Source organism: Chironomus tepperi, unplaced genomic scaffold, assembly GCF_022539635.2.
Source record: "Chironomus tepperi strain 1889 unplaced genomic scaffold, CSIRO-AGI_Ctep_v1 contig_335, whole genome shotgun sequence".
Taxonomy (NCBI): Eukaryota; Metazoa; Arthropoda; class Insecta; order Diptera; family Chironomidae; genus Chironomus; species Chironomus tepperi.
The window spans coordinates 2,783,860-2,797,901 of NW_027226457.1; the positions used below are offsets into that span (position 1 = coordinate 2,783,860).

Consider the following 14,042-nt stretch of genomic DNA (forward strand, 5'->3'; position numbering starts at 1 on the left):
CCGCTAACATGATTAGCTAACCTATCTATGTCCATGCGACTCCGATGCCTTTTTCCTCCTCGATCCTCATAAATAATGTGCTGTTTACAAGCACTCTAATGAATGTGATTCATAATAATGCAAACAAAACGAACATAAAGCAATAAGAAGGCAGGAATAAAAAAAAAATAAAAATCATTTCATGCTTTTAGAAAATTATCTCAGATGTAATGCCGTGCAAGATGCTCTTACTACGCTAATTGAAAGGGGTCTGCACGCGACGACGAGAATGTGAGCGCTTTGTGGCTGTTGAAGAGGATAAATGAATTTGAAACAACAGTGAAATTAAAACTGAAATGCAAAATAAAAAAAAAGTTGTGGTCAAGCTTAAACAAAACGCATTATAGCTGCATGCATGAATCGTATATGAGTGCTATGTAATTTTCCGCATTTCTACCGCTGCTTCTCCTGTCAGCTCTTCATATTCAATTAATTTTTTATTCACAATCGCAATAAGTTTAATGGCTATGAATTGTTGGATATGAAAAAAATACAACAACTTTAGTGCCATTCACTCAATGACTTGATAATTTCGGAGGTGGTAAATGTAGCATAAATACTCGTGAGTGACATTCAAATGCTGTTGCAAATATATATAGTGGATTAAAAGAACTATGAGATATGAATGAGTGCCATAGGGATATTGTACATCACAGCAGATAAGGGGATTGTTGGTGAGTGATGTGAGGTTTGGAGTGGGATTTTATGGTATTTGTCATGTTGTGGCTGAGCATGGATATCAAGGACTTAGGATTAAATTTGAAATTCAGGTATGAATTGTCAATTGATGAGTTTTGTCTGTAAGCAATGAGAGATTGGAACAAAGATGCATTTGTGGACTTGAACAGCACTGCTATACGATGGACATTAAAGATTGTCGATGCCAACATGCTGACACAGGATAAATTATTAATATAACTAATTTCTTGCTAATTATAAATCTAATTAATTTAAATCACAGGACATCACAACCTAACGACCCCCAGGAGGCGGAATGGATGAAAAAAAGGAAGATGAGAAATGCAAGATTGTTAATTATACTACATAAAATCTCTGATTATGATGATTCATGAGTGATGCGAAAAATTGAATTCTTATTACACCGCCTGAAATCTTCAATTCTCACTTCATATCATGCACATAAATATGTTGATGATATAGTACACTTGTAAATCTCTCACACAAAAAGTACATGCCATGGAGACGGGAAACATCTTTAAGATCCAAGTTCAACAAATGAATTGCAGCTTTTTTATAATTCTTGAGATAAGAAATGCAAAAATTCCCGCAAGCCAATTCTTATTACAGTGCATAATCTTTTCAATTAACAAGATTTTATGGCTGAAAATATGAATCTTCAACATGTGGATTACAAGGAAACATAAAATGCTTCAAACGAGCTGAATATTTTTTATGTTGTAAACGCTTCATTTTCCTGTTTTGAGAATAAAGGTTGATGCTCGATTGTTCCAATTTCTTGGAAAGATTCGATGATTAAGAGATAATTTGTCTAATTGCTGAGATTATCCTGTATTGTTGACATTGTTGGAAGTAAGTTGCAGACAGATATACTCTTGCCATTTGTTAATATTTCACAGTAAGTCAGATTAAGATTTATAAAGTTTCTGAGGACTTAGTTTGACTTCAAACTTGAAATTGTTCAAATTTAGCAACCACACTATACCATAGGTTATTAGATCTACTATAGGAAGGAACAGGAATTATAAATAGACAAAAATCAGGTCCCATGCCAACTTGACTTAGGCTTCAAGCCAGATTCGATTAAATCTGGCCTCAAGTAAGAGTCAACTCGGCCTGTGATCGGATTTTCGGCCATTTCTACGTTATGTGCTGTCCGAACAACATTGCCTAACCTTTGAAGCTCCGCCAAATGCTCCCATCTATGAATATCATCCGTACACCTCTATACTTAAGAATCAGTTTCACAATCTGAATTTAAAATGTCAAAATTACCTCATTACACCAATAATAATAACCAATATAAATATTTTTTAAATGATTTCATGTATAGGAAGCACCTACTTATTACAATCGTGAGAAAATGAAGAAGAAATCTTGACAAGAGGAAAATATTTCAATTGCTCAAAAAAGCAGGCAAAAATTCAAACAAAATAATGAAAAATGTGCAATAATATTATAAAATTAAGATATACATTTATTTTATTTCCACAAAGGTATGCTTCATGCTGATTTCCTTCGCGATATTATGAGACACAGAATGTGAGTGAGTGAGTGAGAGAGACATCGAAAGAAGGAGAGTGGAAAGGTGTAAGTTCATTTGGTCATGCTGTGATTTCAATTTTTTATAAATACATTTTTTTGCATTGTAGCTGGTGGCGCTCTTTTGGAAATAAATAAAGTCTTTTCTCTTTGTAGGTATTAGAAAATATGAATAATGTGATGATGTTGAATATTTTTTGTAGACATTTCCGAATATAAAACATTGAAATTATCCCGAACTCTAATAAATTAAATAAATTAACAGACATTTCCATCGGTCAGTCAATAAATTTTTTATGTCCATAACGAAAACGAAAGTAAAGGAAAGAAAAGTAAATTTTTAATACAGTTAAATTAGAGAAATAAAAGGCAAGAACAGAGTCAATAACCCATAAAGAATAAGAAAAAAAGAGAACAAAAAAAAATATTGAATAAGAACAAGTTTTTGTTGTTCCTTCACTTTAAATTCTTCCACTTCTTGACATTCTTGTCGTTTCTTCTTCTTTTCTTTTACGAATCTTAATATGAAATATTTTGATGGCTTAAGATTTTCGGAAGTTTTGTACTTAAAGACTTTTTTTGATGGTTTAAAGGGATTGGTTGTATAATTTTTGGTGATTGTCAGTTTGTTTCGTAGGATTTGGACTTATATTTGGATGGCTCTGAGAGGCTCTGAATTGTTCTCAGAATATTAAGATTCTGATGGGGCATATGCGGGGGATGTAGCTTCGGAGAGATTTAAACATTCAAATTAATGAGTTGAATAAGTTGCATTTGATAGGAATTGAGCCTGTATTTGCTAATTAGGCTGATTTCGGACAACTCATCCCACATGGACACTGATAAGCTGTCTAGTCGTCGGCTATTCATTAATCACTTAAGTTAATTTTCCGTAACCCCTAAGAACGTTCCTATAGACACAAGACATTCCCTACCATCAAATCTACTTAAAATTCTCAATATCGGCACTAAAATCGATATTGGCACGGATTTATCAACATTTTGAATAATTCAAGAGCATTCATCATTTTATTGCAGCAACAGAATATGTAAAACATTCAAAATTAGACATCAAACCCTAACCACGTCAATCTTTCCCAAATCAATATTCTAGTAAGTATCCCTCCAAGTATCAATCCTATAGTCATTAAAATATCTCTTTCATCAAAATCTCTCGCATGCTTACATTTTTATATCCTCCCGAAAAAAAAGAATCAATGCCCCGTATCTGTCTTCTTACTCCTCACATTATTGTTATTCTTAACATATCTAAACAGTAAATCTCGTTAGTCTCACACTCGGTAAGTAGGTAAGAACATTCCATATATGGACATCGCATGAAAATGAAAACAGAATGTAAAGGAACAAGAGTAAAAAAAAAATATTGTGTAATCATTTGATGCTTTATGAGTTCACTCATCTCATGTGACGGTGAATCTCTTTTGTGCCGCACTTATTTATCTTTGGTTAAGAATCGCGAAAAATATATAAGTAACCGAGAGACTGTTTATTACGCTCATGATTTATGAAAGAAGGCAGATCTGTGTGGAATAGTAACGGTAAGATAGGTTCATTGTTCATTCATCAATCAAACGTATTTAATTATGTATATGAATGGACATTCGCTAAAAGTTGGCTTGTTAGATGTGAAGAAATCATGTAATTTGAGCTTGATGGTTATGTTTAGGTTATGGATTGGCTGCTTAGTGGGATTTGAAATTGAAGCAACTTAATAATGTTTCAAGGGATCAATTTATCGAGTAAGCCTTAATTTTAGTCCATGATACTCCAGGATGTACTCGAGAAACTGGTCCCAGGGCACTATCAGGCTTTATCTGATCACCAGAGCATGTGCTGCTCGGTCAAGCTTCATATAAATTAAAAATGTTTATGATTATCATTACCACATATTACTCACCACACATATCAATTAATATGCAAATGTGGATGAGAAATTTTATGTCCATAAGATGACATGATCACTTAGCAAACTTGATTTGATGTAAAGTGTCTCAAAACACATAAAAATAATGATCTCAATAGAGATTCCAAAGTGCCGTGAATTTTTAAAATGCAAAAGTTTAAAACCTCTAAAAATTTCAAGCCATTGGCCTTTTAACTTCAACAAAAAAGCTACAAAAACCTGTGATTATAGTGTGTATATCCATTTATTTCATAACATACAATCAAAAATTTGCATAAATTCGAAATGATTTTACAGGTTGAATGTTAAGTCGATTGAAAATCACTCAATTTAAGCAAACTCAACAAAATAATATAGTCCATTGAAGTTATTAATTAAGATTTATGATTTTAAAGTTCATAAATTACAGTATTTAAGGTTAATTGTTGTACTTTACTCTCCTTTTCATTCTTCTGTTGTGTGCTTTGTAATTTTATTTTCATGAATGTGGTGCGCCTGTATGAATTTGATTTAGTTATAATCGGGTATTTTGGAGAATTTGGACTGTAATGGCTTTTGTTGGGTCTTTATTTGAAGTTTAGACTAAGGGGACTAAGTATCTAGCTAGATTGAGTATTGAATAGTAAAATACTCAATCTACACCCCTGTCATGTCCCCTTAAGCATGTCACAACAATGTTGCAATACAGTATGATCATTTAGACCTGAATCCATCATCATTTACTACTTTGTTCCTTATTAGTGCCTTTAATTCTCATTTAAACGTGTTGATTTAATGCAATTGACCTAATGCAAGCTCCATCCATCAATGAACATATAAAGTAATCCTTTAACAACACTTGAGTTCAAATGAAGCAATTAGCATTCACATTTAGATGTTGGAACTAATAAAACATAAAGTTCATCATTATTGAGACATTGACTGAATCTCACTTGCCACATTTTATATCATCAATTTAGTGTCGTAATTATTTAATTAAGTAAACACTTTATTCCATGATAAACACTTAATATTGGAAAGCAATTGCTCAGTAATTGAAGATTTTTTTGCAGCCGAGAGTGCTTAAAGCATCAAACTAATGAGTATGCAATATAATCGACTCCATTCGCCCAACGGATAATTTTGACATCTCATCGTCAATAAAAATAGAGATTATCGGCAATGGTCGGTGGAATTGGAGAAATAATAAGGAAAGGAAATATTGCAATTGCGAAGGTTAATAAGAGTGTGAATCGACTATTTCTGTAAAATAAAGGTTGAATGGGGCTTAACCATTTTGAGGAGAATTTTTTATGCCTATCAAAAATGAATTTACAGCACTCTCATAAAAAAAATTGAGTGATGTATAACAATAAGTGTTATTATCTTGTAATTGAGTAGCCAGGAGGCTTATGTCACACGCACACCAGAACTCCAGCTATATTATAATGATATACTGCAGTATTGCATGCAAATATCTCGAAATATCCAAATGCTGCGACTTCCAAAGGTGCAAATTTAATTAGATTAAATAATTTATTACATCTCAATTTTACACGCAGTGTATCTAAAGTGCCATTTAATTTGGAACGTCCAAATATAATTTAGTGCAGAGCGGTACTTTTTTTAAACTTGCCGGAATTTTTTTAACCTTTTAGTAGCTGACAATATCTCAGCACTTACTCAAAAGAATTTTACTTCTCGCATTTCATTGAGAATGATAATTTATTACATTCACAATAGTTTTTTTCATTTCTTATGAATATTTTTTGGTTTTTTGGGTATTTGTGTATGGGTGGCTAAAGCGAATTTTGGAATCTGAGGATAACCGGCTTGCTGTGAGTCTATCTTCCAAGAAATCATTTCTTATCTTCTTTAGAATTTATGTAGATAGCAATTTTCAAAGGTTTTCAGACTTTTCCTTAGCTAGGCTTCTACAGACAGGAAGTGGGTAGGAGAGAGGAGGAGGTAGGTGGTAGGGTTGCCTCGGTGTCTAAACGTACTTCCGTTTTTGGCAATAGTATTCGATTTAGTAGGGTTTCTGGAAACAACTCAAAATCACTTGACTACAGGGCTTCTTCCTGACTCTAACACAACGTTGTCCAAGCTTTTTTGTTCCTGGGCACTAGCATCAGGTTCATGATTTAAATAACTCTTATATTTCAATCTTAACGACTCTTCCATATTTTACACTATTTGTATTTTTGGAAAGACGCTGCTGATAGAGTTGTAGCACTTGATATTGGCAATTGGCAAAGGACAGCCAGCGATAGAGCCAGTTTTTGACGTAAACTGAGAGATACCATGGATCACAGCTGATTTGTACGGCCAACAAAGTAAGTAAGTAAGTATTCTATTTTCACACAACAACGAACACCAAAAGCTAGTCATTGAGTATCCCATTAAAATTCAAATTAGAATCCAATATTCTTCATCATCACATCCAATCCAAGCCACTCAATTCATTCACCAAATTGCCCATCCAGCCATAATAAATTCAATGACACAAAATTTAAATAAAACAGTCAATAAAGAGCATCATTTGGCGCTGCATGAATTGAATTTAGGATGTGGCAAAAGAATATGCGCCCACTGCACAGTCAGAATGAAAGTAATTGATAATAAATTCTTCTTTTTTTGGTACCCAAAGAACTACAAGAAGAATTTCAATTGAAGGAATTTTTATGCGTGGAATTAAAACTTTTTATCAATACATAACGAACTAAAGGGTAGAAGAAGGAAATATTATCACTGTCACACGCCTTCGAAAAAGAAGTATCAGGACGGAATATTATATTTATATCCATTTCAATTCTCGAATTCTTTATTTCTTTGTTATTTTGAATAATTTTGCGTTATCGGTGTGGATAATTTGAAATTCGTGTTAATAAAGAGCCGATTCGATTCGTTTTGAATCACTTAATTTTTTTTTCTTATTTTGTTCGTCAGCGTGTCTGATAAAATGTTCATAATCTTTGTAGACGAGACGAAAGGAAGAGATGAAAAAAAAGTATTTTGTGTCAACATTTTTTATCAAAAAAATTATCAAAAATCGGCTTCTCTATTAAAGATGAGAAGAGACTAAAGTGAGGTAGGAAAGTGTTGTTCATTAATACATGAATATTGTGCTCAAATATCTCCAGCGCCGATCAATTGATAAATGATTTTTTGATACAAAATGCTTCTTTCAATTTAAGCAGCTGAGTTTTAAAGGAATAGAATGAACAAGTTCGGTGAGCATTAGACTCATGGAAAATTGATTTTTTGAGTTTCTTTGGATATGGAGATTGAGTAAGGTTGGTTATGGATTTTGTGGCGCATATTTGGGAATATTATTGGAATGGAACAATGTTGAGTGGTCTTGAAAAAGCTTAGTCTGAATTTGTCACGTATCTGGTGCTAAATGGAAACCAAGTCAGCTCTTTGTTTATGTATCAGTTCTGAGGAACAGGATCATAGTCAAATTAGCAAACAACAAGTCATATTCTTGCCTATAACCTTGTTTATAGATTGACACGCATGGGTGTGGCTTTAGATATTTCTGGTGTACAACACCCCCTCTTTTGAATGCCATGTGGCTCCCACTTTGATCCCATTTGGTCCCCATTTGAATGCCATGCGGTCCCGACTTAGATGCCATGTGGTCCCGACTTGGATGTCATATAAAATTTGTCCTGATCGAGAAAAAAAATGCCATTTGACCTTGAAAAACAACAAGTGATGATTCTAACCTCCAAACCTACAAATCTCCCTAGAAAAACTGTCAATTCTATGCCATACCATTTTCTAAGAACCTCGCTAACTCATCGAATTCAATTTAAATATTCAACCAAGTAGCGATTAGCCGAATTTCTGCTATCTTTACCAATAAATTTTTTTCCTCCTCATTCAGTGTGAATCAATTTGGTAGGAATATCTTTCCATCTATTTCTTTTAATCAATTAATATTTCAATTAATTTATCCATGGAACTTATCTCTTTGGTGGCAAATGCCGACGCGTGTTATTTATTGATTTTAAATGTCTCTATCGTATCGTCTTCTGTGACTGGTACAAATAAGACTTCTTTTTACTACAAATAATATTTCAAAATCAAATAAATAAGACTGAATGTGATGATATTGCATCTCTAAAGATAGAAATCTTATTACATTGAGAACAATAAAAAGTAGTCGGAGTATTAAGATAAGCAGTTTATAAAAATTAAACTCAATGGCCTTTGTTCCGTTTAAAGATGCCAATAACGGTGTTGAATCCTATTGTTTATGAATGAAATCTGATTCTTTTTGCTGTCGAAATCATTTAGTTAAATCAAGAAAAACTGTTTCGTGACATTTAAGAATAATTTAAGATGCATTTTCGGGAATCATTTTGGATATAGTCTTTTAAATATGATGGTAATCTGGTATTAAAAAGTAAATGGAATGGCATAAAGTAGCATGTTTAGTAGATTGATTCAATTAAGGTTGATTGAAAGTCTTTGCATTGTGATAATCTTGAGATTTTGCGTTGGTGAATCTAGTGGACATGATTTTGAGTGCTTTACGTCATTTGGGTTAGATGCTTAGACATATAGGATGACTATGAGACATACTAGAAGTCTTGATTTAGAATTGATCAAGGTCAGTTGATGTCTAAGCTCATAGATCGTATTGTGAGTCGAGTATTTGTAACTAAATGAACTGGTTCCAATTTTGAGTAATCCAGAACACTTTAATGCAACTGCACAGCCCCTAAAATGATATTGGAAACTTTGAAGCACCTTTAAGAACTCAATTACTCCAATAAAATCCAAATCTTCAAGAATAGACTCTAATCTCTTCACTCCTAGTCACATCCACGTCCATGTCAATGACTTGATTTCCACACTATAGATTCACAACATTTTCTAATTAAATCGACATTGGATGTTATACAACTCACTCGTTACACATCATTAGCGACATAAAAATAATTTGTTCGATGTCTCAGCAATGTCAAGCCTTCTTTCCTTATTTACAATCAAGATTAAGACACATTCTGTAAACTTACAATGCGTGTAATCTTTTTTTTGTGTGCTTCTTCGCTGTTACTTATATTATTTTTTTTTTCTGTGGTAAGTGCATAAATATAATAATGAAAATAATTGGACGGTTGCTGTAGTTGACAATTTTCTTCCCATAGCTTCTTATATTCCTCCTTTTTTTTGTGCCGATCATCAAGACTTCTTCTTATTTTCTCCTCATTTCGATATTGATCAGAAGCTCATAAATTATGTGCACATAATCGTGTTTTTTTGTATTTATACGCACTGACATCGTCTTGCTTTATCTTTCTCATATATTCTCAGTTGAGTCAAGTTGCAGAAGAGAAAAAAAAACAACACAAAGACTTTTTTATATGCACAATGCACTGTCGATGATGATAAAGAACGAAAAGAATATATAAACTTGATATTGAACGCAGTAGGGAATTCTCGTCACAGCAAAAAAATAAATAAATAAAATCTATGTACAAGCTGTACAAAAACAATGTCAATGTTCACATATATTCTATGTTTTTTTTGTAATTTTCTAAAGGCACGATCTTTGCTTGCTACTGGGAACTGAATTTTTTATGTGAAAAATTTCACAATTTTCTATTGCATGCGATGATGATAAATAGCTATGAGTTTTTTTTAGAGGTACATGTATGTATGGGAGAACGAGAAGTTCTAAAGCACCAAAGATCACGCTCATTTACTTATGTGTAAATTGTGCTAATAGCTGTAATTACTAATTACTTTGAAAAACGTGATTTCATAAAGATGTAGTAATTTTAGAATTAATGGATAAATGGTTAGCTATGCCGAGAGATGCATGAGATTAAGGAAGTCAATAAGATTTGGAATTGCCAGATTTATCTATCAAAATTGGAGCTTCAGGGCGTTTTGTTCAGGTTTTCTGGTTCATTTACTAGTCAATTATATGACAATTAAAAACTCAGCATCTACAACGTGCTCCTCGGGTCTAAATTAATTACAGCAATGCCGATACAATAAAATCACACAAAACAATATTTTCGGTATCCAAGACGGGGTCGACATAATGTCAATACATACAAAATTAATGTAATTCCACACAGATTAAATTTATTGCGGAAAAATTTTTATGCTTTCATAAGAACAAGAAGCCACAACAAGCACATAAAAACGAGTAGCTCATAAAATTCAAAAAAATAATTCTCTCGCTCCCTTTTCCCATTTATATTTCGCATATGTCAGCTATAGTAAAATTTCAATATATTGGTAATGTTTGTTTATTATTATTACATATTATTTTGTAGAATAGCAAAATCGTAGCTCGTAAAATGATAAGAAATAATGTAGAAGTGACGACAAAAAAGAGTTCTCGTTTGTATTTGGGGACGTTTGGAAATGATGTCTAATTATGTTGTTGTAGACAGCTCGTCCCTAATATATTCTCTTTTACTCTAATATGCATCATTTTTACCTTTTTCTACCTTACTGTATCCTAGATGTGAACTAGAATTACGTAACGTACCCTAAACACCGCCCTAAACACCGACCCTTAGGGCACCTCACGGCCATTCTCATGACTCGAACCGTTTTTGTAGCAAATCGTATCTAGAAGTCTAAAAATCCTATTTCCCATAGTCATCACTTCCAAATGACACCCGAGTAATGCTCAGAATTTCAGCAATAATTGTTCTCTTATTACAATTTTACATTCTCAGTTGGTCGATGCATTTCAATTAGTTTAAAGCAACACACCAAAAAGTTGGCGACATGAGAGTGGAATTGATTGTTGTGACTATAATTGGAATTTTAAATCCAATTTTTTGTGACCTAACGGAATTAAAGTGCGATGAGATAAAGGCATTAAGTTACTATGAGAGATATTATGGCACAAAGTGTACAATATCGGATGGAGTCGGTGATAGTGGTTCGACTTTTGTAATAAGAACTGCAAATAACTATGAATATAGTAAGAATATACAGGAAGTGGAATTTTCTAATTGCAAATTTTATGACATTCCAAAAGATATTTTTCCTACATTTCCGTATTTAAAGAAGGCAATAGCAAATAATTGTGGAATTGAGGATATGACAAAGTATAATTTTCAATATGCATCGGAATTATTGGAATTAAGGATGAGATCAAATAAAATTAAGAAGCTCCCACATTCTGTTTTTTCCCAATTGACTTCCTTAACGACCCTCGACTTGAGTACCAATCAAATTGAGGAAATCCAAAATGATGCCTTTGCAGGAGTCACAAAATTACAGACGTTGACATTAAGCGATAACAGAATCGTTAAACTCGATGAAAATCTCTTCCGCGACTTATCAAGTCTCATGTACATTCGTCTCGATTCAAATAAGTTGCAAGTAATTGACGAGAAATTATTTGCAAGTGCATTGAATTTAACGGAAATCCGACTTGACTCGAATGAGATAGCGATTATTAATGGTGATGCTTTTGGTGCTTTAAAGAATTTGAAATACTTGAATCTTGGCAATAATCGTCTATTGAATGTCAGACTTAGTGAGACAAAAATCGAGCGACTATTCATCCCATACAATAAATTGACACATTTGGATATAAATAAGAATTTGAAAGTTCTTTATGCGCCATACAATGACATTGCAACAATAAATTTCAATGGAAATACAGAAATAGTTGAGATCAAGTTGAGACAGAATTTAGTCAGTGACATCACAAATTTTACAGCACAAACAAAAGTCGAAGTACTCGATTTGTCTTATAATCCGATCAATACCTTAAATATCTCAAGCTTCGCACGTATGTCAGATTTGATTAAATTAAATTTGGAATATACAAACATCACATCAACCTCATTGACATTCGGTACGTTTGCACATAATTTCAATTTATCTCAGCTTGATTTATCATATAATCAGCTACGCAAAATTGATTTTCAAATTTTCACTGCTCTAAATCACTTGACACATTTGAAAATTGATGGAAATAATTTGACGGATATACCGTATGAGCAGTTAAAGACTCATTATTTTCCAAAATTGTCGCTAATTAGTATAAATGATAATGATTGGAATTGCACGTATTTGTCATCGATGATTAAAAGCCTGAAACAAAATAATATAATTGTGTTTATATTCGCAAAAATGCGAGTTTATGACTCAAATAATGTCGATGGAATTCGTTGTGTTCCGAATAATACACAGCATATTCAGTGGGATGACCCAACAGAGCATATGGATGATGAGGATTATGCTCAATTGCCAGTCAAAAAGTCACCAATGAAACCAACAAATTCTGATGATTTAAGTGCAAATTTCACAAGAATTTGGAACCGAATTTTGGAAATAGAATCAACACTAATGCATATTGAGAATGCAGCACAGTTCAACAAGGGGTTGGTGGCATTTCAAGAGGCATTGACATCAAACAACAACGAAGAACGCGACATGATTGTGCAATCAGAAGTCGGATTTATAAAAGCAGTTTTAATTTTTATATGCTTCCTTATATCCATTATTGTATTTGTGGTCGTTGCTAAATCAGCTCGGGAGTACGTCATGAACCGTCGAATTTATTTTCCATCAGATAATCTTAGACGTTCAACAACAACCATCCAAACAGCAATGGAACATGTGATGTAAAGTATAAAAAGAAGAAGCATATTAAAGGTTAATGTAGCGAAATTTTTGTCTATATTTTAATGTATTCCAATATTTCCATATCTACCTTAGGTTAATTAAAATAACGATTATGAAGATTTCCTTTATCTTAATCGATTCTCATTCATTATCATATTATGTAGATTGAATTTATGTTGTAAATGAATATATTTGTAGAAAAATAAAGCAGAGGCAAAAAAAAGTTTTTAAAACTGCTAAAAAAATTAAGGGACATTATGTAAAGTTAGGGGAACTGATTTATTGTTGAGGCTTTACAGAAGCGCTTTTGGGTGGACAGTTGCTAGTCATTACCTGGACAATTGACTATCTTTTACTGAATTCTTAAACTTTTTGGTTTATGATCCCTCAGTCCTTATGACTTAGTTCTTGTGGGGGTGATATCAAAGTCTATAGAGTGCAAAGAGTTTATAGAGTCCATAGAGCCTGAAGAGCTACATATTCTTTAGAGTCTATAAGAGCTATTGAGTCTGCAAGGCTATAGAGTCTGCAGAGCTTTAGCATCTTCAAAACAATAGAATCTACGACTTTACTGCTAAAAAGTCTATGGATAAGAACTATAGAGTCTATATAGTCTATGCCTAAAGAGCTATTGAGTCTATAGAGTGAATAGCTTTATTTTATCAAGAATATATCTGAGAATATGGCCTCTGACCACAAAGTTGGCTATCTTCCTTAGTATTATCAGATCCAAAGCCTTCCTGACCTATTCCTCAATTATTTTCTCCCTAATATTTGTCAATAATTGGCTTCACACATGCTAACAATCAAAACAAGACAAATCGACTAAATGTCACCCAATATCTCATCTTTCTAAATAAACAAGCTCAATATTACAACATGACGACATCCACATCTCGGTTTGTGTGAATACAAATTTGTTGAAAAACACTCTTGCTTCTGTAAATTACATTAATCTCTTAGTTTATTTAACAGCTTTCTTTATTTAGGCTCAGTTTTTAATATCATATTAATATTTTTTGGGATCAGCAGAAAAATATGAAAGCTAAAAGTGCCAATAATTAAATGTCTGTCTCTTAAATTAGTTTTTTAGGATCACACTCAAAATGATTGTCACTTAAGGCTAGATCTTTTAATGTGTGCCGATGGGAATTGTTTATTTGGTCAACGGAAGCCTTTAAATTCCAATAGAAAAATGTCATATTTTTGGATATTTTACGATGACTTTTAATTGAGA

General features: G+C 32.8%; 1 protein-coding gene across 1 annotated transcript; it reads left to right on the forward strand.

The window, feature by feature from the left end:
• Positions 1-10,948: 10,948 nt before the first annotated feature.
• On the forward strand, positions 10,949-12,808 carry LOC139093327 (carboxypeptidase N subunit 2-like). The gene has a single exon (XM_070644009.1). The coding sequence runs from the start codon at positions 10,949-10,951 to the stop codon at positions 12,806-12,808; it is 1,860 nt and encodes a 619-aa protein (XP_070500110.1).
• The last annotated feature ends 1,234 nt before the right edge of the window (positions 12,809-14,042 follow it).